This window comes from Diadema antillarum, unplaced genomic scaffold, assembly GCF_040938485.1.
Source record: "Diadema antillarum isolate AM-2024a unplaced genomic scaffold, OU_Dant_1.0 scf00000036, whole genome shotgun sequence".
NCBI lineage: Eukaryota > Metazoa > Echinodermata > Echinoidea > Diadematoida > Diadematidae > Diadema > Diadema antillarum.
The window spans coordinates 3,292,187-3,315,340 of NW_027270925.1; the positions used below are offsets into that span (position 1 = coordinate 3,292,187).

The window sequence follows — 23,154 nt, forward strand, 5'->3', positions numbered from 1 at the left end:
ATTTGTGAAATTCTCTTTATATTTTCCTTATATCGTTGTGCGCATGTGACATCATGCACTGTAGTAGTCTTCTCATCAAGCAGTGACTGCGCCGACACTTTACAAATTCATAACTTGTCAACGCATCGTCCGATTTTCCCCAAACTTTCACTGATGTGTTCTAATAATATTGCTGCATTCACTCATGCCACATGTATATGAAGGTGAACTTGTCCTTTAAGCTGGGTAATCAAATTTGTCATTCTAATGTGGCAGCTGGTTAGTTTGGTTCTTCATACAGAGAAAAAGTTAATCACAAAAATATGAAGCTACCGCCTGCTTCCTTTGACAATATAATCATTCTGCACCTTCCCCTCTATGGAATTTTGGTTTCCTGCTATTGTCATTACTGATGTAACTTTATTTACATTATGACTGGGTGAACAATTACCTCACACACCAGAAAATCTAATGTGAGCTCTGCATATCCCTGTGACTGACAATATATATATATATATATATATATATATATATGATGAAAATACATGCATATTAATAATAAAATATGGTGTTTGAAGCCTATCATAGTCTGACAAACGAAACAATTTCTGTACTGTCCTCTTTAGAGATCTGGGTCCTGTTTGATGAAGAGTTATAATTAATTAGTGGATTTATATTATAATTCTATAACAGACTGTGTGGTAAGGGAATTTATAAGCAATTATATCTTTTGATAAAACAGGGCCCTGGCCCTTTATTGATTTAAAAAAAAGATAAAGATAATATACCTCACTCTCATTGGGACAGAAAAAATCTGCATTGCTGTAGAATTCATCTCCTAATCCAGCTACACCAGGTGCAGGGTTCAGTATTGTTGTGACTGAAAATGAACCAAACATACAAACAATCACACAATTAAAGAGTTCAGCTTATTCACCTCCCAAAATACAAGTATCTTCATGTTGTGTTTAGTAAAATGAACAACTTCAGCTTTCGAGTTGCACGTTCCTGTTTAACTGCACCTTAATAAACGTATCTTGAATTGAATTGAATTGAATTGAATTGAATTTTTTTTTATGCATATAGAGTCTGAAATGCACAACATAAACAGCGACATTTTACAACATGACCTTGACCTTTGATCTATAGTACCGGTAAGCTTTTTTGCCTTGAACCTGGTAGGGAACAGTACTTACTTCGCCAAAAAATGAATTTTTACACTGCCTTTGAACACGTATAATACATGTATTTTGGCACCTACAAAGGAAATTTACATATCAGGAATTTACATACACAAACAGTGTTTTAAGAAATCAATCCTACATGAAAACTACAGCATGTGAGACTTAATTAAACTTTTATTGGGATTTTATCACCATTTATCTACTTTATCATGTCTTATCTGAGTTACAGTGTACGCTGAATATATGACTCGGCTTGACAGTCTGCTGCATTTGTTTGCTGCTACGATGCAGCAAAATCCTGCATGGCTGAGCTGTACATTTTGTGCATAACTCTATAAACATCAAATGGAAGTCCAGAGATATACATTGTGATTTTGCTGTGGTGAGTGGTCTCATTGTAACATGTCATTGAAACTATGGGCAGAGTTGAAGAATCGCACTGGTGCAGAGCTGCCAACCTTTGGAAGCACAAATCCGGACTCAGCAGCTCCAAAATCCGTATTTTTCCACCAGAATCCGTAATTTCTCCATCTCCCTCTTTTTGCTATTTTGAATTAAACTCGTCGACATATGAGGCCTACAGGCTCTAAACAAAACATTACGACACATGCCGAAGTATCGAGCTGGACACCAGCACGATAAAGAATCCAAACTACGCAATGTTCAGCGTTGATTGATTGCTTTCTCGCGCAATGCTCTGCATGTGTACAAGTGCATGTATGTACCTCCAGAAACTTGCTGGGCTGGTTATGGAAGCTTCCACTATCTAGCAGGGGAGGGGGGATGCTTTCATCTTCTCAAGAAAGCTTCTGTGTGAGCGAATGCAAAACTCTCTTCGGTGTTTCCAACTATTGTTTACTATAAAACATAATCATGCGTTGTTTTCAGGCTTTTTCATTTTACTGGATTTTAAACATCAGTATTTTCCGAAGTATTCCAATTTCTTTTACCCTGACTGGAATCGGAAACTCTACTATAGATGATCGCAAAAATGCCGCGCTGTGTGTGGTTGCGCCAATGTGCAAACACGTGGTGTCACTTTCAAGTTTAAAGGACAGACCCATGTGCTCCTGCCTAAGAGGTTACTGCAAGTTCGATGGATCGAATGCGCCATAGCTGAGCTGAATGGCTTGTTTACGGTAAACATGGGAGTTTAAATTCGATACGAAAAAGTCATTACGTCTTTCAAGAGGAAAAACATACAAAACAAACAAACAAAAAACACCTACGAACGAATGTTGATAGCCAAAACTTTGAAAAGTAATAAGCAGTTATGATGAGCGTGAACTGAAATTAATTGTCATGATTTTGCTGTCTAACCAAGTGATGACTGCATCTCATTGGACCTAATCGTAGTGAATTTGTCTGGGCATACGAGACCTTCTAAGTATTTCCGTGATTTAATTGACTGATTAATCGATACTTTTTTATTGTTCAGGGAACATAAGATATTCGATTAAGTACAATATATTCGACTGTTTGATGTTTCCTACTATGCGCCAAAAGAAAGGATATAGAATCACGATATCTTTGCAATGATTCCTTTAATTCAACTAATGAGCTGGTTCTTCGATCGATATTTCCAGGATACTAAAGCCCGCCGCACACTATACGACTCACGACCTTACGACTGACAGACTTTGGATCCGAAATAAATCACGATATCCTCAGAATAAACACCGCTTGTTTATTTCAGATCCAAAGTCTGTCAGTCGTAAGGTCGTGAGTCGTATAGTGTGCGGCGGGCTTTACACGCTGTTTATTCCAGTGCGCGCATTCTTTCGTCTGGCACGCACCTGGGTGTGGCACCTGTTTTTGTGGAAATTTCCACAAGGGGAGAGGCCGGGTGGGTGTCAAGTTTCTTCGAGCCGAAGAGACTGCGTGTATTCAGTATTTCACAATCTCTTCGCTCTAATTTATTGTCATTCGTGCTTTCCCCTTATTCTTTGCTGATATTGAACATTTAGATTTAACTTAAACTTACGAAGGTTGGTAGATCGTGGATCTTTTTGTTGTGAGGTGTATGTAATTTCTTTTTTTATCATTCTTTGGAGGGGAAAGAAGAGTAAGGGGGAAAGAAGACCAAGAAGGAAAGTGAAATAAAACGAACGGCACGTACGCTCAGCATTCACAGTAAGACGTCTTTTTGTACCAGCATACGGTTTTCATCATCACCATCAGACATCACTCATATCATTTTAGCCTTTTCCTATTAACATTAAGAAACACGCATAGTCCCTCGAGATAAACACCGAGGAAAATAAATAAGTACAACAAATACAAAGTATCAACACCTCCCAACAACACAAATATTTAGAAAAGACAACACACGTCGCTTCGATTCGAAAAAGTATTGGACGAAAGCGGAGAAATCGCCGTTACGAAAATAACAGTAAGAGACACTTGAAAGAATTACGTTTAAATATTTCAAAGCATAAAGAGAACGGATAAAGTTATATAAAATGGAAGAAATCGTACCAAACGAGGTGTGAGAAACAACAGAAATAGAACGATAAGTTTTGTAGTAAGATTAGACCCTAGCAAAAGTTTGCAGCACCGAAAGCTACGCGAAAATCAAATAGATCTAGACCTACACATTGGAAATTCGGTATTACGACGAGATCCTTGAGATCGTCAATAAACGATACAAAACAAGGGAAATCAATTCACTTTGACCTGAAAATAGTTTGTTATAAGTATTCTGTTACATGAGATCTCCTTTTATAGGCCTAGAAATACATCGAGTTTCCACGATACTCGGGAAAGAAAGTTCGAACGCTTTTCACCTGCACATACTGCAGTGCACATCATCAGTACACGAACAGAAACTCACCTCTTCCTTGCAGAAAAATGATGCAATAACGTTACAAAAAACACACACAACACTCTAAAAATCATTTCGTACTTGGGAGGCAAGGGAAAAACGGAAGAAGTAGAGAAAAAGAAGCAGACATTGCACAACGGAGCGCTTCTACCCCAACTCAAAACGAAATAGGGTACTGTCTATAATGGCAGCTGGCTACAGTGTGTAGCTAAGCTACATACTACATGTACTCACGCTCCGGTCCCCAGCCGGCCGGCCACACATGGGGATCCCATGGCGATCGATGGAAACATCCAGGGTCCGTAGGCGACAGGGATTCACGCGCGCGAATTTCCGTTCGGTGTACACAGTACGCAAGCAGCGAATTGCGTGTGCGCACACTTTTCTATAATGGAAGCTACGAACACACACGTCGAGTACACAGGCACCGACACACACAAATGCGGGCAACCAGGCAACGCGGGCCGGCTGGAGAATGAAACATGTACAGTGTGTAGTCTGCTAGTATATTGCAATTGCTGCATAGGCGATAGGGCATTATCGGAATTTCCAAAAACCGTAATTTTGAGGCGACATTCCGTACTCCCGTAATCGTGATCATTTCCCGTAACAATTACGGGAAATCCGTAACAGTTGGCAGCTCTGCTGGTGGCTTTGATTTTTTGGCACATGAGTTTGGCAGGTTTTGGTACAATCTCTCAGCAACTATTACTAGAAATGGTACTTTTTTTTCCACCAGCAGTGTGAATTCTGTTAAGTGTACAATGTACATTGTACAAGTCAACCAGAGAGAAGGCTTTATTAAATCTTGAAAAAAAAAATGCTCACTGCCTTTTGCTTTGGCAGCCTTCAAAGCAGCCAGGGTGGTTTCTGGTCGAATTTCCAGCTGGCACACCAAGACCTTTGCTGACGACATCTTGGATATGGCTTGTTCTACTTCTGTTTCAGTCACCAAGAAGTTGGCTCCACTTACAATTACTATCGAGTTCTGTCCTGGTAAAATAATATTGTCAACATATATGCATATTCACAAATATCTATATACTATATTTATCTACACACATGCACATATATATAGAAAGGAGGCCGGGGGGGGGGGGGGGGGGGGAGTTGTTGGAATGTTTGTGTTTTAGCACTAAACATTCCATCTCAGAAAACATCATAGAATCTATCATAGAATAAGATATATGTTGAACTTTACAGAATCAAATGTTTGTTGCTCTCTCAACCTCCCAATACTTAGTCTGTAGAAGAAGAAGAAGTCTGAAGTCTGAAGAAGTCCGAAGAAATCTGAAAACAAAATATACTTGATTACCTCCCTCCTTGTTCCTCTCTTTAACATTCAATGTTTAATTATCTCCAAAGCCCCCTCAATCTTTTCTCCATTATTTTGCTGGTCCTATCATCATGGCAGTTTTTAGTGTAATTGCTATCTTTTAGCATAAGGAATAGCAAGAGTTGGTTTAATACCAATTTTCATATCACTTTAAATACTCCTATCATGCATTTGCCATCTTGGATTCATTTTGCCCTTTTCCTAATATCCTGCTGTCTGCTTTCAGCCCAGATTTCAAATCTTTCAAGGGGAAGGCTAGTAACTGATCAGTGGGAATCAGTGGAAATGCTGGGAGATGATTGTTCCAATCCTTATGGGATTCATTCAAGAGTTCATTGTATATCTATTGTTGTGTGAAAATGATTTGCTTCAGAATGGTCTCATATTCAAGTAATGTGCAGTTTAATGCTTCCAGGTTAGCGTCCCTGGTCAGTGACGGAGCATTAATCTGCACATTACTTGAATATGAGACCGTTCTGAAGCAAATCATTTTCACACAACAATAGATATACAATGAACTCTTGAATGAATCCCATAAGGATTGGAACAATCATCTCCCAGCATTTCCACTGATTCCCACTGATCAGTTACTAGCCTTCCCCTTTAACTCAATCATCTATATTCATCATTGATATTTTTAAATCTTCCTGCATGCTGTGCAGAAGAGATAATTAATCCCTGTAAAAAATAAAGAAAGAGTACAAACATAAGCTAAGTGATCATACATTGCACATACAATTTAAACACCGTACACTCCCATTCAGACACAAAACACATGTACCAGGTATACAGTACACCCATAGTAATAGTGCACACCACAGTGATGGGGGAACAAAACCTGCCCCACTGGATCTCAGACCAGATGATAATTACCCAATCAGCCAGCACATAATGTATGCATACCAACTGGAAAAAAAAAACACCAAAAAGAATTCTCACTATCGCCAATGACGTAAAAAACTCCAGCACATGCTGAAGAGCTCTGTCACAGGTGCACTGTGGGATTCCTCGGTCCCTTGTTCGCTTCCGGTTGTCTCACGCGAGTCGCAGCTCCCATACGATTCAATGGAGTTCTTTGTCTGCTTTTCCGTTGTTAGCCCTTTTTTTCTTGGCTATAATTCAGCCAAGAGTTGAAAGAGTTGAAAGTGTCTAAGCTTTACTAATTTGCGGTCACTAAAGTCATGGTTCACTACTACAAGGCTTCAATGTGCTGGTCACATGATGGAAAGCGAAGAAATCTTCAACAAAAAATACCTCTTTATAAAAGACAGAGCGTGATGTATGTGCATGTGCAGCCAAAACCGGGGCAAGTTTGTCCCATGAGCTATCCCATACTGCATCTAAAATGCTGCTCTGCACACGGCACCTACGTATTGGCGATACCCTCAATTAGTTGGATATACTTATCAAGTGTCATGATTTTGGATTCATGAATAAAAGGAATTAGTGTGGAGAAGGCAGTGGTGTAGTGCCCTGTTCTAGGGGTATCATACAACTTTTGTCTGACAGGATTTGACAAAAACTTACCATTGTCTGCTACAGTTATGGGCGCTACTCCAGTGGCTGAATCATGTGCGACTTTCAAGTGATCTGAAACAAAAATTTTGGAAAATTATTTTAAAAAAGTAGATAGTAAGCAGGATTCTACATTGTGTCATATATATTTGTTTCTTCCTCAGAGACTATGTTTATTTTCAGTCTTGAGAGTCTGAGTAATACCGGTACTGTGCAAGCCAAATGCAGCAGAACTAGAACTGGATCTCAGCCATGTGTACACTCTCTGGTATTAAACTATCAGAATGCCTATTGTGGAATGCCCATTCTCCAGCTGTGACGATGTAAATCCTGACCATGGTTGCCACCATCGTGGTTGCCTTCTTGACCACCAGTAACAACATAGTGCATGCCACAGCAAAGGATCAAGCATCATGCCACAGATTGCCTATCTTACCCCGCAACTGGCAAACCTGACATTACCGTACCAGTACTTCACCTTCTTGACAACATAGCACCTATAATCTACTTCATTCTGAGCTGCTCAGCACAGTCCCCCACACTCTCTCGTCAAGTCTTTGCAGAGCCACAAGTTGACTCTGCCTCTGATGCACTGTGCCTCAGGCGAGTCTGTCACATGGATCCATCAGGTTTGCACTACCACAGCTATTGACGACAACATAAGTACCCTTATCATCATCATTGAGTCTGGTCTCCCTGATTCTCGCCATGCCCTCCCTGCTTCCCTTCACTGTTGATGGCGTAGCCCTCTACAAAGACCTCAGAGTCATATCCCCCATCACCAACTCCACATGTGGTGTAGTTAACTTTCAAACCCCAACATGCCATCAACCATATCCCTCATCATAATCCTTCCTATTCCAATGCCTCTGTGTGGATTTTCTTTGCCCCATGGTAGTGGTTTATCTTTATTCCAATTGGGCTATCACTGAGAGGCCACTAATGGCACAGAGGAACTCATCAATTGCCCAAGAATGACTCATCAACCAGTGCCTCATATGCACTTTTGTGAATGTTGGGATTCCTGGAGATGGTGGAGGCTCTGCATTCACAGCTGATGTGCTTTCTGCAGGATTGGAATGTCCCAGTCATTCTTCTGGAGCCATTCCCCACAATGTCAGTCAAGCTTTAGTGAGTGCAAGACAGTTGAGTGCCTCCTGTTGGACAATTATACAGGCCTGAATGGTGGCCTCTACACCGATGTGTTTAAAGGAGCCATGCTCCAAGAATGCAAACTTTAGAAATTCGGTTGTTCGTTTTCTGACTCTCTTAGATGGGGTCATTATCGTTAGCAAGTTCTGTTCTGGTTGTTTAGCACATGTACGGGATATCATGTTGATGGTGTTTCTCAACAGTTTGCCTCGAGACCCCTATCAGTTTTTAGTTTTCTCTGCACATCAAAAATACATTTAATCCTGTTCCTTGCAAAAGTCTTGGATTAGTGAGAGGATTCTAATAACTCTTCTGCTGCATTTCCTTTCTTCCTCAGAAATTACGTACATTGTCAGCTTTGTCAGCCTGAGTAACATATCAACAGGCCGGTTTACTAATGATGTGCATAATGACGTCACACCCCACGTGACCCTAGTGTTTGTAACTACATGTATGTCGGGCAAGCGAAAGCGCGGATGCCACATTGTTTTTGCATTCACGTGTGTATTGTCTACAATCGTTACTCGCTGCGGATAATCGACAACTTTTGTTTGCTATAATCTTGCTTTGTGATGGCGTCAGCTTCAAGTTCTAGCCAAAGTTTGAGCAAGCCATGAAAGGATTGGACAGTTAAGGTATCAACTGAGTATTTGAGGGATAGCTCTTAGGTGTGAGCACAAGCAGCTACAACAAGGAGAAACTCATCAAACTTGCAACTGCCGTAGCCCATTTGAATTTGCCCATCGATCCCGACCTCTCCCAGGTGGCGGACACCGGCCGGTCACTGCAGGAGAAGCTCGCTTGGGTAGGCTGCTCGTTCTCCGATCCTATATCAAGCTTGCTGGGTTTACATCCAACTTTGAGAGTATTCCAGATTTTGGACTCTTTGACATATTCAACTACCTGATCATCAAACGGACTGACCATGACCGGAAAAAGCTAAAGGGATACAAGTCATTTGAGGACTACCGTCTTTTTGCGGATGGGAATGTTTCAAGCCTGAAGTTCAATGAGGTTTCGGACACGAGCCCTGTTTGTGTTTTCCTTGGTGAGGTTAGGCCGACGCAAAAGGACCGGACATACCTCAACAAACCAATGTACCAGACCTAGGTCGTGATGAATAAGTCAACGGGGGAAATAAATGTTGCCTACTGCGAATGTCAGGGAGGGTAGGTCTATCATTGTTTTTGTTTTTAGGTCTACGTCTAGATCTACTCTAGATCTCTAGTCTATCTAGGGTTAGGCCCCTAACTGTTATTGTTAATAGAAAAACGGGTCAAAATCGTCATTCTATTTCATGAAGTCTAATCAGTCTGAGTCTAACTTTAAAAAATCCTTTGAAACATATCTATTATGAGAGATTCATTGTCTATACGCCCCCCCAAAAAAAAGTTCTGAGAAGTTTAGAGTTTACAATCAATCATAATGCTTAAATCATTGAAGTATGAAGTGAGGCGGTCATACTGTTGCATGTTCTGTAGCAGCAGTGTTTTCCACCCATTTTCAGAAACTACTGAAGACAAAATCGAAACCAAAATTCAACAAAATCGAAACTATAGTCCATATTGCATTTGATCACAGCAGAATTCTCTCTCATCTACAGTTGGGAAATTATTTAGAGTCACATGAAATGCCAGGAGGTAAAGTCGAAGTTGATGCATCGAACACATGTACACAACATACACGTAAGTCTACATGTGGGGACGTGTCGGGGACATCTGCAGCAGCCGACGTTGCAGGCTCGTATCCTTTGTTTGCCCGAGGTTGCGGCCATGTGCAAAATTAAAGATCTGTGCATATATTAGTAAACCGGCCTATTGAGGATTATCAGCTGGAAGCAATATACTCGGTATATAGCACTTGATCACTGATCTGCATTAACTCAACACTCTAAAAAGGGGGTGTCTATGCAGTGATATCTGTAAGTGTTTATGGATACCAGAGCTACCAAGTCTCACGCATTCTGCGTGAGACTCACGCATTCTGCGTGAGACTCAAGCATTTAGGGGCCATCTCACGATCTCACGCATGGCACCCATTTTTCTTACGCATCAGGCGAAGTCTGCAACTTGGGCCTATAATAATGAGCATAGCTCAAAAGATTAAAGTGATAGTTGCAAATGAAGGTATATTTCCCTTTTGTCTTATAGTCACTTACGTATGCACCTGATCTCATCATTAAGAGCTAACAATTGAAAAAGCTCCCTACCATGGGACTCGGGCCACGGGGGGGGGGGGGGAACCCCTTCCACACCTTAGGCCAAAAAAAAAAAAAAAATTGTTGCATTGGCGTAACATGAGATTTTCAAATCGGGTCGGTCGGGCGGATTTTTTTTTTTTTTTTTTTTTTTTTGCTACCTGCATTTTACGTGTAAAACTCGTGCTCAGCTCAGTAAACAGTTACAACTGCTGCACCGAATGTGCTGTGTTCATCTATTCTACAAATCATTTATGAGACCGATATTACTGGAATTATACCCCTTCACAGAATTTAAAGATGTTGAAATCCCTATCCTGAATGTTTTCACTTCATATTTTACTATTTTGACTTAGATAAGATAGATGCAAATTGACCCATATGTACGATCTTTTCATCGCACACGGCACTCTATTACAGTCCCACATATACAGATTCGTGTAAGTTCTCCACACAAGAAACCTATAGCAAAACTGTGCACAATACATTGCAGTCTGAATGCTACGTATACACTGAATAAATCTTGTTAGAGTACGCGTCCGTGTTGGAAACAGATGACGTACTGATCAAGGAAGGCTTATGCGAGGCGCTAGGATCCCTCGTACATCCGATATCCCCAGAGCTGTTTCCACTTCCGGGTTTGTGCGATCACGATCGCAATCAACAAGATATTTGATATCGATAGCAAAAAAAATAATAAAAAAACATGGGGTCGGCGGAACTTTTAGGGCGGACTCACACTGTGCGATTTTTACTGCGATGCGCTGCGCTGCGACAATGTGCGATATCGCAGCCTGTTGCACTCTGTCGCAGGTGCTGCGATGTATACCTCACACTGTGCGATTTGTGGCCTACGATTTACACCGTGCGCATGCGTACATCGTACATTATGGCACCTGTCATCATAAAGAACGGTAAAGTCACTCGTGAATGTTTTTTTTTTTTTTGGCGACGTTGGTTTGTAAAGTACATGTATGTTCAAGCTTTTTTTTTTTTCTTTTGGTTTGACTCTAAAGTAACTGCAGAAATTACTAAATATGAATCAAATAACACTGTATATTCTAAGAAATAAAGTTAGTAATGACAGAAAAATGAAATGCCATATTTTGGTATCAATTTGGATCACTGCCTGGATCAAAGTCCCCCCCCCCTTTTTTTGTGGGGGGGGGGGGGGGTGGGGTGGTTGTAGGATTCTTGATCATTGGAAATAGTCATTTACAGCATATTATGCATATTTATGTAATTATAACAATGGGTAGAAATCACAGTAAGGGTGAAAATGTACTGCTTGGCGGAGGTCTGTATTCTCTGAATGCTTTTCTATGGCTTTGATAGTGGAATTCTAACATTAAGGTTTCTCAAGCACATAAACTATTATGCTGACATATTTTTCTGGTTGGCCCTTGAAAAATTCACTCTTGTTTTGTGTATGTAATATTACCATCCAGATGTAAGGGAATCACACTTATTTACAATATATATTGATTCACAAATAAAAACGTGACAAGAATAAAGATAATGATATATTCAGGTCATTAAATTAGATATACAATATAGATCAATTGATCACAATTAAAGTCAATTCAATAGTTTATTTATTTCCATCATCAAAAAAGAAAAAAGATAAGATGGTACAAAGCGGTACAAGTTGTTGGTTTGTCTTTATATAACGACTACAGCTGTATGCTTCAATTAGTTCAATACAATTGTGCTGTCAAAAAAGGCAAAAAAACTATGCAAAACTAGTAGGAAAAGCAATATCATAATTGTGCTGTACAATTCACATATACATACTCTAGTATGGATGTCATAGTTCTTAATAGTATCACACAAAGTGACCAAAACATCAATTTCCATTTCTTTTCCACATAAACAATGAATAAATTCAGTCAACTTGAACATCTACAAGAAGTTCAGCTCAACGAGTTACCATTACAATTTGCACGTGACAACTACCTATGCCACTACAATTTCCCAAATAATGTTGCAAAAATAAACAAACAAACAAACAAACCTCAGAGAGCAAATTGCTGCAATCTAACATACTCTACAAGCAATGTTTACAGTTAGAGTTTATGTACAAAGGTACATAAACACTTACTGTGAACATACAGTGATTTTTGGAAAATGCCAAAATGAAATGATCATACCAGCATCCGAAGGGGTGCTTGGAGATGCACTAAATGTGCTACTGGTCCTAATCCAGATTAATCAGACACTGCATACAATGCAAAATACTGTGGCAAAGCAGCCATTTGAATTGAAATTCCAACTGTGTGTAAACCTTGTCAATTGTATACCTTAATAATGTAATAGCATTACAGGAGATCTCATCTTCAACACTGTCCATCCCAGATTATGTTGGTGCCTACCTTAGACATTCTTTACAAGAAGAAGATGCGCTGGTTAAAATGTGTGGAAGAAAAAAAAGATGAAAGGTTAAAGGCTAGAGTATGTACATGTATTTTTGGTTACACATTTTACTTTCCAGAATTGACTTATAAGCAAGAAATATACAATTGTGTTACCGATATTAAATCAGGAAGATGCAAATGAATGGACATTGAATTGCTTTGAATGATAAGGGTAAGTGGCAAATTGTAGCCCACAATGTAGCAAAAACAACTATAACAATTTGCTGACTCAAACTCTCAGATGTTGAGTCTAGTAATAAATGTTATCCATCGATACAGATAGAGGTATGATAAAAAAACAAGCAAACAAACAAACATAATTTTGTGCCGGGGGGGGGGGGGGGGGGGAGATCAGTAGTTAAAATATGTATGATTAAAATACCATGCAGCACTTATAAGGTAGCATATATATATGACTGCCTAGGAAAAAATAGCCAACTCAGAATGCTGTCTGCTGCATTCACATTACTCTAAATTCAGAATTGCACAGTAACATGATTTCTTGTTTACAGCTATAGTACAACTTATTGCAATGATACACATGCCATTCTCCATTTTTCTAGTTCAAACATTTCTGGCAATACATGTATCATTGTCAAACTCACATTTTAATACGCTTAGACAAGGGCAATGAAAACACACTGTGCAATTCCATCATTGTGCAATGATTAAAGCCTTGTTGATGTAGACTGGCATTATTAGGGTGATTAATAAGTTTACAAAACTAAGTTGTTCTATGGTCAATTTAAACTAATGTAACAGACCAGTTATGTTAATCTCTGCAACTAAGCAATGTACAATTTGAATTGGTAATAGTGCCTTACTTGAGTCTAGTTTTGAGACTAATCTTGTGAGTCTGAGAGGTGTAGACTACGCTCTCACTTCTTCTTCTTTTTGCTGAGGTACAAAACCCTATTGTGTGTGTGGCTCACACACCCTATTGTTTTAGTGAAAGCATGCAGCATTGACCATACTGTGTTCAGGGTTGTGTGCAGTCATCAAAATGTGGCTGGGGGACCAGTGAAACATTCTGGAGCAGGATGATGGATGAAAGCTAGCATGTCTTAGCTCAAAGGTTCCAGAAGTTTCAACAAAGTTGTGGAGAAACAAGAGGCCTGAACTTGAGTTCAAGTTCACTGAGTGGCTTGGAAGTCACTGCACGGAGTCGAGTCTCGAGAGAGCTCAAGAGGGGGTTAAGCCACCCTCAATTAAAGTCTGCCACTATACTGAACAAATGATGGAGTCCAGTGTCATTTGTCTCAAACCTGCTGTGTTACATTTGGCGTAGTCGGCAGGATAGTGGTTTTGAGGGTGGATACCTGGTTTGTGCATTAGAACCCCCTCTTGAGGATGTTCGGCAGGATGACTGGAGGAGACTACCAAGGAGTGGAGCGTGGTGCCTGAACTGGACTAAGGGGAGTGTCAACTGCTGCCTGGGTTCTACTACTGGACCACGGGGATGAGCAGACTGTAGAGAACAGGACAACGGAGACAAAGCCTCTAACTTTGTGTTGATGTATCAGAACTGTCTCATTTTGCTAGGTTGTTGTTGTTTGAAGAAATAAAGCAATTACATGTGATTGTTGTTTCATTGCTATCAATAATTATCTTGGTAGGGGTCAGTATTGCTTTGTTTGTGTACCCTTTAGCTATTGGTAGGCCATGTCTACAGAAAAGAAAGATGCAGGGAATGGAGAAGGAGATGGTGTGGATTCAGTGGAGACACTGAAAGGAGAACTACAGAAGCTCCAAGCTGAGCTTCAAAAGATGAAATGTGAAGATGGGTTCTCGGGCGCGAAGGAAAAAGGGCCGCCAGTCGTGTATGTCGCAACAGACAGACAAATCCGACGCTTTAGTGGCGATGGTGGTCTAGAGGAGTGGATGTCAGATGTGCAAAGTCTTTTGGCAGATAGACCACACCAGAGTCCTAAGGAGAAACTGCAAACCGTTCTCAGGTACACAAATGGAGCGGCACGAATGGAGTTGACAAGTCGGGAGGATGTCACAACCGCAGCAGAAGCCTTCCAGGTCCTAAAAGCAGTGTTTGGTGATGTGGGGACGGAAGCGTCACAAAAGAGGAAATTCTTCAGCAGAGTGCAAAGGGGAGGAGAGAACCTCATTGAATACTCACATGAGTTAATCCGACTTCTGCAGACATGGAAAGGACTGGGTAGTCGAGATAAGGATGAGACTCTCATCTCCCAGTTCATTGAGGGAGTCAGTGATCCGGATCTGCGTAGAGAACTCCTCCGCCGATCAAATGAGCAGCCCTCCACCTTTGTCCAGCTGCGAGACTGGTCCGTGCAGTGGGAAAAGCAAGGAGGAAGTGTAAGGAGGAACGTCGCTGCCCAGAAAGCCGAAGTCAACGCCCAGGAAGCTGGAGCAGATAGCCTGACGAGGGTTTTGGAGGTTCTCCAGAAGCAAAGTCAGTTGGTATCAAACCTCCTGTGCCAACAAGAAGAGCACAACAGAGCACTCCATCAGCTCCTGGGGCAACAGAAACCACAGCAACAGCAAAGCCGCCCACGCTGGCCCCCAGGATGTTTTCATTGTGGAGAGATGGACCATATCAAGAAAAACTGCCCACACCTACAACAGCGTGATTTAAAAGGGTAGAGCCCGCTACTCACCAGGAAGTAGCGGGCAGAGTTTCAAACAGCAACCCAGAACACATCTTGAGCAAGACCATAGGAAAATGTCCTCAGACAAAGGTACACGTACAAGGTGTAGCAATGTTGTGCTTGTTGGATTCAGGGTCTGAAGTTTCAACTATCACAGAGAGTTTCTTTTGTCAGAATTTCCATGGACACACACTCCAAGATATCCCTTTCTTGAAGTTGACGGCAGCCAATGGATTGGCCATCCCATACTGTGGTTATGTGGAACTGGATGTCACAATTGGTGAACATACTCTACATGATATGGGATGGCTAGTTGTTAGAGACTCTGAGAACAATGAAACGCGCAATAGAAAGGCACAGCGTCCGGGAGTCATAGGAAGCAATATCCTCCGGATAATTCGCTCTTCCATCCCCTCAAAGGTCTTGGACGAGAACTTGGTTTCCACCCTGTCCTTGTATGCGGAAGCTAATCACATGTCAGCAACTACAGAGAGCGACCAACCACACGGATACACTAGAGTATTGGGGAAACAGCCGCTCCTTATTCCAGCAGAGAGTGTGAGAACAATCACAGCTTCAGCCCGAGGACATGGTGAGACAATGCTCATCGAAGAAGTAGAGGAGAGTTACTCCCATCTCCCACGTGGAATTAGTGTTCCCCCATCAGTTGTTCGCTCCTTGCATGGACAAATTCCAGTGACAGTTTACAATTTCTCCAGAGAGGACCAATACCTACATCCCCGCACACTTCTCGCAAAAGTGAGCTACCCTCAGGTAATCCAGAGCTACCCCAAACATAGAGTGGTGACAGTATCTGCAGAAGAAGTCCTTGTTCAACCAGGTCCCATGCCAGAAACTGGAAACTTGGAGGAGTCAGAAACTGATGTTTTTGCTAAACTGGATGTTGGAGACATCAGCCCAGAGGAGAGAGATAGGTTAAAGACTCTCATTGCTCAACATGATAAAGTGTTCAGTAGGGGAGATCATGATATGGGCTATTGTGACAAGGTGAAGCATTCCATCAAGACAGTAGATGACACACCAGTCAAGCTTCCATACAGACGTGTTCCACCCAGTCAATGGGAAGAGGCCAGAGAGTTTCTCGAAACACAGTGTTCCATTGGTGTGATTCGTCCCAGCACCTCCCCTTATGCTGCTGCAATGGTACTGGTTAGGAAACCGAATGGAAAGCTAAGAGTCTGTGGGGATTTTCGCATGCTGAATGCAAAGACAGTCAAGGATGCCCACCCCCTTCCAAGGGTAGATGAGGCTCTGGAGGTGCTGAAGGGAGCCAAGTACTTCGCAACCCTCGATCTGGCCCATGGATTCTGGCAGTGTGCAATTGAAGAGGACGACATACCCAAAACGGCATTTCGAGCTGGTCCTTGGGGCCTATACGAGTACACAAGAATGCCCATGGGCTTGTGTAATGCCCCAGCAACCTTTTCACGGTTGATGCAAGCTTGCCTAGGAGACGTTAACCTACAGAGCGTAGTTGTCTACCTTGATGATGTACTGGTATTTGGCAAATCCTTCGAAGAAACCCTGGAAAGGCTTGACATGGTTCTACACCGCTTGCAGGAGTTTGGTTTGAAGATCAAGCCAGAAAAATGCCATCTCATGAAGAAGAAAGTCAAGTACCTAGGCCACATTGTTTCAGAAGCTGGAATCAGCACTGATCCCGACAAGGTAGCTGCTGTACAGTCATGGAAGATCCCAGAAACGGAGACAGAGCTGAGATCATTTCTGGGATTAGCCAGTTACTACAGGCGATTTATCCAGGGCTTTGCCTTGATTGCCAGACCTCTGCATGCCATCCTGGGTCCCACAACCAAGCAAAAGGCAAAGCGAAAGAAGTCTAGCACAACTCATGACAGCCGGCCTTTCAAGGAAAAGTGGACCAACGAATGTACTGCATCCTTTGCCAAATTGAAGCACTGCCTCACGTCCAGTCCTCTGCTAGGATATCCTGATTTCCAATCTCCCTTCATTGTTGAGACCGATGCCAGTTTCGAAGGACTGGGTGCCATACTGTCACAGAAACAGGATGAACGAACAGTAGTCATAGCGTACGCCAGCCGTACCCTCCGTCCAACTGAACGCAATGATGCCAATTACAGTGCCATGAAATTGGAACTGTTAGCGCTTAAATGGTCGATCACAGAAAAGTTTCGGGACTACCTTCTGGGAAATGCGTTCACAGTACTAACAGACAACAACCCCCTTGCCTACCTAGACACAGCCAAACTGGGAGCCACGGAAATGCGCTGGGTTGCACAACTGGCCCAGTTCAACTTCAAGGTGAAGTACCGGTCTGGGAAAACCAATCGCCATGCTGACGCTTTGAGTCGTAACCCGATCCCATTGGAGGACGATGTCACAGAAATGGACCAGACAGACGTCTTATCTGCCCTGACCATGACCAGTCGAGTCTCGAATGAATTGAAGTCTAGAGTCGAAGAGTTGATGACTGAAGCTACATCAGCCCAATTGGTATCAACAGTGACAATAGATGAGGTGAAGACGAGGTCAAGCATCATCAACCCTGTGGGATGTTCATCCTCTCTTCCAGGTTACAGTCAAGATGATATCCGGCGATTGCAGGAAACAGACCCCGATATCAGTCAGTTTCTTCAACTCAGGGGGTCTGGACACATGCAGAGTGCACATACCATGAAGTCCCTACAGAAGAATGTTAGGTGCTATGCTCGGGAAACTGACCGCATTGTTTCCGTTGGTGATGTGTGGTTCCGTGAAGTCACATTCCAAGGACGATTTGTTCGACAACTGCTGCTCCCGACTTCTCTTAAGGGCAGAGTCCTCGAGGAGTTACATGACAATCTCGGCCACCAAGGAGTAGACCGTACCCTGTCCCTGTGTAGGAGCCGCTTCTTCTGGCCAGGCATGCCGGTGGATGTGGAGCAGTACTGCAAACAATGCCATCGTTGTCTGGTTGCCAAAACCAAGCCCAAGATTCGCCCAGCCATGCAGAGCATCCTAGCCCGGAGACCTCAAGAAGTGATAGCCATCGACTTCACGGTCTTGGAAAAGTCATCAAGTGGACTTGAGAATATACTGGTGATAACCGATGTGTTCACTAAGTTCTCGCAGGCTCTACCTACCCGAGATCAGAAAGCACGGACAGTAGCAGAGGTCCTAGTCAAGGAGTGGTTTGTACGCTATGGGGTTCCAAGACGCATCCATAGTGATCAGGGGCGTTGCTTTGAGGCGGACATCATAAAGGAACTGAGCCACATGTACGGCATCAAGCGGAGCCGAACCACCCCATACCACCCAACTGGAAACGGGCAAGCCGAGCGATTCAATAGGACAATGCACAATCTGCTCAGAACCCTGGGAGACGACCAGAAACGGAAGTGGCACCAGCATTTGCCTGAACTGGTCTTTGCATACAATGCGACACCCCATGCCACAACAGGATACACACCCTACTTTCTGTTCTTTGGTCGAGAACCTCAACTACCGATTGACCAGCTTTTCAGACCACCTGAGGAAGATGTTACTGCCTCCAACCTAGATGACTGGGTATGTACTCATCAGAGACAACTAGAGGATGCCTTCGAACGTGCCTCTAAGAACTTTGAGAAGGAAGCACATCGCCGACAAGAGGCCCAAAAGACAAGTGGATCTGATGTTGACTTGGAAGTAGGCCAAAGAGTGTTGTTGCGTCAACAGGCCTGGAAAGGAAGGCACAAAATCCAGGACATCTGGCAAGGCAAGCCATATCGTATCAGAACTAGACTGGATCCAAGTGGACATGTATATGAAATTGAACGTGTTGATGGATCAGATGGCATCAAAGTGGTGAATCGCACTGACCTGCTGATGATACCAGAGTCCATGGAAATATCGCCGGGGTCCAAGGAAGGAACTCCTCCTGATGTTGCCCAAGAGCCGGTGCAACCTCCAGATCAGATCCCGAATGGGCAACCGAGTGACTATGACATTGCCCAAGCTCTGAACAATTTAGGAGCTCAAGTTGTGTCTTGCCCACACACACAGAGAAACCCAGCACAAGATCTGGCCCAATCTACTGATGGACTTGCGGAGGACTTCAACTTCCGTCACCAAGGTGGCCAGACCAGGGACCAACCCCAGACGGATGGTGGGATCGAGGGTGAGACTGACTTTGAGACTGATGTTGTGACGGATGGTGAAACTGATAATTCAGATGTGGAATGCATGCATCAGCTTCCTATGCCCCGGAGATCATCACGATCCACAGCCGGAAAGAATCCCAATCCATACAATTTACCGAGATCGGTAATGAGTGAAGAAGTTGATATTTCCATGTTAAGTCCTCGAATCCTGAATGTATTCTGGTAATCATTCAGAGTAAATACCTGGAAATTTTTGTTGTCTTCCCTAGGCAATATATGGATTGTCTATTCAGCATGATGACCTTGTGTATATTCTGTGAAGATTGATTGGTTGCTGGGACAGCAACAGTTTAGCTGGGGAGAATGTAACAGACCAGTTATGTTAATCTCTGCAACTAAGCAATGTACAATTTGAATTGGTAATAGTGCCTTACTTGAGTCTAGTTTTGAGACTAATCTTGTGAGTCTGAGAGGTGTAGACTACGCTCTCACTTCTTCTTCTTTTTGCTGAGGTACAAAACCCTATTGTGTGTGTGGCTCACACACCCTATTGTTTTAGTGAAAGCATGCAGCATTGACCATACTGTGTTCAGGGTTGTGTGCAGTCATCAAAATGTGGCTGGGGGACCAGTGAAACATTCTGGAGCAGGATGATGGATGAAAGCTAGCATGTCTTAGCTCAAAGGTTCCAGAAGTTTCAACAAAGTTGTGGAGAAACAAGAGGCCTGAACTTGAGTTCAAGTTCACTGAGTGGCTTGGAAGTCACTGCACGGAGTCGAGTCTCGAGAGAGCTCAAGAGGGGGTTAAGCCACCCTCAATTAAAGTCTGCCACTATACTGAACAAATGATGGAGTCCAGTGTCATTTGTCTCAAACCTGCTGTGTTACACTAATATTAGAAAACTTGCAATAAGCTCTCACTTCCACATAGGCCTAAGGTGTTTTTACTCTGCGCAGTCTTGTGAGTGACGAAGAAATATGACGTCATGTCACTACCACTTTTGCAACAGTACAAGTCATGTACAACAACTTCAAGGTAAAATGTCTCTTGAACTTCTGAAGTTTTCCATCGATTCAAAAGAAGTTTTGCTTACATGTTCAGCTCACTGCAAAGTGTGTTGCCGTGGTAACAGCACTAATTGCCCTCAAAATTACGTAACGGCTTTGAAAACAGCTTTCTTCCCCAGTTTTCAAGCCACTAAAACAATGTTTAGCACGCATGTTGAGTTTAATGTAAAGTTGCACAAAACATACAATTCTAAACAGTAGTGGAAAGAGTGTTGCTATTGTCTCTGAACATTGTAATGGCCCTCACAAATCAAACAAAATCTTGAGGAGTTTTTTCCCTCTCCAGTTTTTCAGTGATACTTAAAACATGGTACATTTGTTGTACTTGATTTAAAGTTGCAGGATAAATTTTAAAGAGAAACTGAAAGTGCATTGCAGGAGTAACAGTGCATAATCGCCTTAAAATCATGACAAAACCTTGCACATTGAAATTCTTACAGCTGTTTGTTGGTATTTCAGAAAAAAAAAATGACTCACAGTGATTGTATGTAAATTTGACTTTTTCGAGAGTAGCTGTGTTTGTAGTTGAAATAAAACCATTGTAAGTTAACATCAAATGCATGTAAAATTCATGGAAACTTGCACTGATGGTCCAACATAAATCAAAGAATATAGTAAGTCAATATGTCAGTTTCTTCAAGTTCCACCTTCAGTACTGCCTGCTGTAGTAGCTGCCATTTTCCTGCTTTGAAAAGTCACATTTTGTTCCAGTAAGTCCCAGTAAGTCCCAGAGAGACAGCAATGTCATCCCACATCGATCTTGCAGTTACAGGTGTAAGTGTTGAGGTGAACTGCATGACAAGGGTTAAACAAACACAAAAAAAGAGAGCAAAAGGAAGAAAACGGGGGAAATATTAATTGTTACAAAAATGCATAAGGTTCCCTGTGAAGCAAATGTTTGTAGTTTAGGATGCCTCCAAATTTCCGCCCATTCGCTCACAGTGTTTACAGCACTTGAACTACATACATTAGCAACTGACAACCACAGTTGAGTTATCGAGTTGAGTTTTTATGAAGTTCCTCGACCATGGAATTGACTGTGGAATCTTATTTTTCTTGAGAAAGTAAAAGAACAATGTGGCATGTTTTTATTTTATACTTCGAGAACTTACATCCGAATAATCCTTGTTGATGTGATAACTTAAAATCAGCAAATTTCGACAGTGATCTTAGATCTGAACCCCCTGACAAAAAGAAGTATCCCTGGATAATCTGTGAATAAAGCCAACTCAACAATGTTCTTTGAAGTATGTAAATCAAATTTGGGATTTTCAGGTACACCCCAAATACATAAATATGTTGCACTTGTCTGTAGAGAGAAAAACAACAATAAGCATGTTTTTGTTTTTCTTTCTCTCTCTATTTGAGGGGTAAAGCAAACATTTTCCATTAGTGCATCAGCAGGGTACCTACTGCTGATAAAATTTTGGTTTCCTTTGCTTCTTGACTCCTCCTTATCTTCTTAGGTTTTGCTTTGACAGGTCCTGCATCTCCTTCTCCTGCTCCTTATCCATCGTCTTAGGTGTAGCATTTCAGCCTTTGACGCCTTGCTGGTAGAGTCTTTATCATCTTGTAATTCCTAGTAAATAGGAGAAAAAGAAAGAAAAAGAAAAAACACACAAACATGAATACATATTATTGTATTGAATTAGAATGATGAAGAGAGATGCATTTCTCATATGTCTTACAATTGATTCATTCTTTCAGAGAGATGATGTTTTCATTAATTTCTAGAAACTGCTAACAATGAACTGTATTAGAAGTTCTATGAATAAACTATTCATTACTTTTAGGCTAGCATGAATGACATTTTTATTTTCTTCAAAATACTGTAAAAGACAATTAGATTACACTTTTTGAAATAATTTCTTTCTTTCTCTTAACTTAGTGGTTTTTTTTTTATTGTCAAGCCACCATAAAAAGAAAAAGAAACTGATGTATTCACACATGCAGTCACATAAAAATTTTGGAAAGTATGAAAAAGTGTTTATTTTATCTTCTAACACATATACTGTACCTCAGTCTCCAAAATTGGTAAGTGATCCTCTTGGCATGTTTGTCCTCAGAAATTGCAGGTAAGAGAGGGATTCATTTACTTCTGCAGGACAACCGATTGCCAGCTGCTCCTTTTCTGCTCTTCCTTTTCAACATTGTGACAAGCTTGTGTATGAATTCCTTAGAGATTTCATTTTTATTCAGACCTGTTTAGGGTGACACAAAGGGACAAATATTTTTAGGCATCTATGATAATTACAGCAGACTCTAAATTTACCATTTGGGTAAAAAGGACAACATTTGGGAATGAATAGAGTTAACAAAAACATATAGTGATACACAAATTTATTCAACTATTCACCATTGTTGACCATTGGAAATAGCAGTTCCAAAAGCACTTGAATGTAACTCAGAATAACATCATAGAGGCCTGTACATAAGTGCTTCATAAATTCATATCATAATCATAATTATTTCAGTCATTAACTAGATGCTCTAAGATCTTAGGGCCTGAAAGCTAAACCAAATTACATTATGCATTACATATAGTGTATTTAGTACAAGTATGTCAATATACATGAGTAACACATATGACGCATACAGCATTTGTTTCCTACAGTCTGCAATTTTGGATAATTTATGATTGCCCTTGAATGATGTTTTATATTCTGCAATCAAACTGCAAGTACAATTTGTACACCTACAGATTGGGGCAGGGTCTTTGATGATTTCAGACTGAGAGTTCATTT

At 41.6% G+C, this 23,154-nt stretch overlaps 1 protein-coding gene across 1 annotated transcript in view; it reads right to left on the reverse strand.

Annotated features, from left to right (window-relative positions):
• The window catches only part of LOC139708583 (ribokinase-like), a 57,540-nt gene that overhangs the window by 14,208 nt on the left and 20,178 nt on the right, over positions 1-23,154 (reverse strand). Inside the window, exons 4-6 of the mRNA XM_071620524.1 lie at positions 6,851-6,913; positions 4,816-4,980; positions 768-859 (exon numbers count right to left, since the gene is read on the reverse strand). Of these exons, the coding sequence (XP_071476625.1) occupies positions 768-859; positions 4,816-4,980; positions 6,851-6,913 (320 nt within the window). The remainder of the gene's footprint in view (positions 1-767; positions 860-4,815; positions 4,981-6,850; positions 6,914-23,154) is intronic.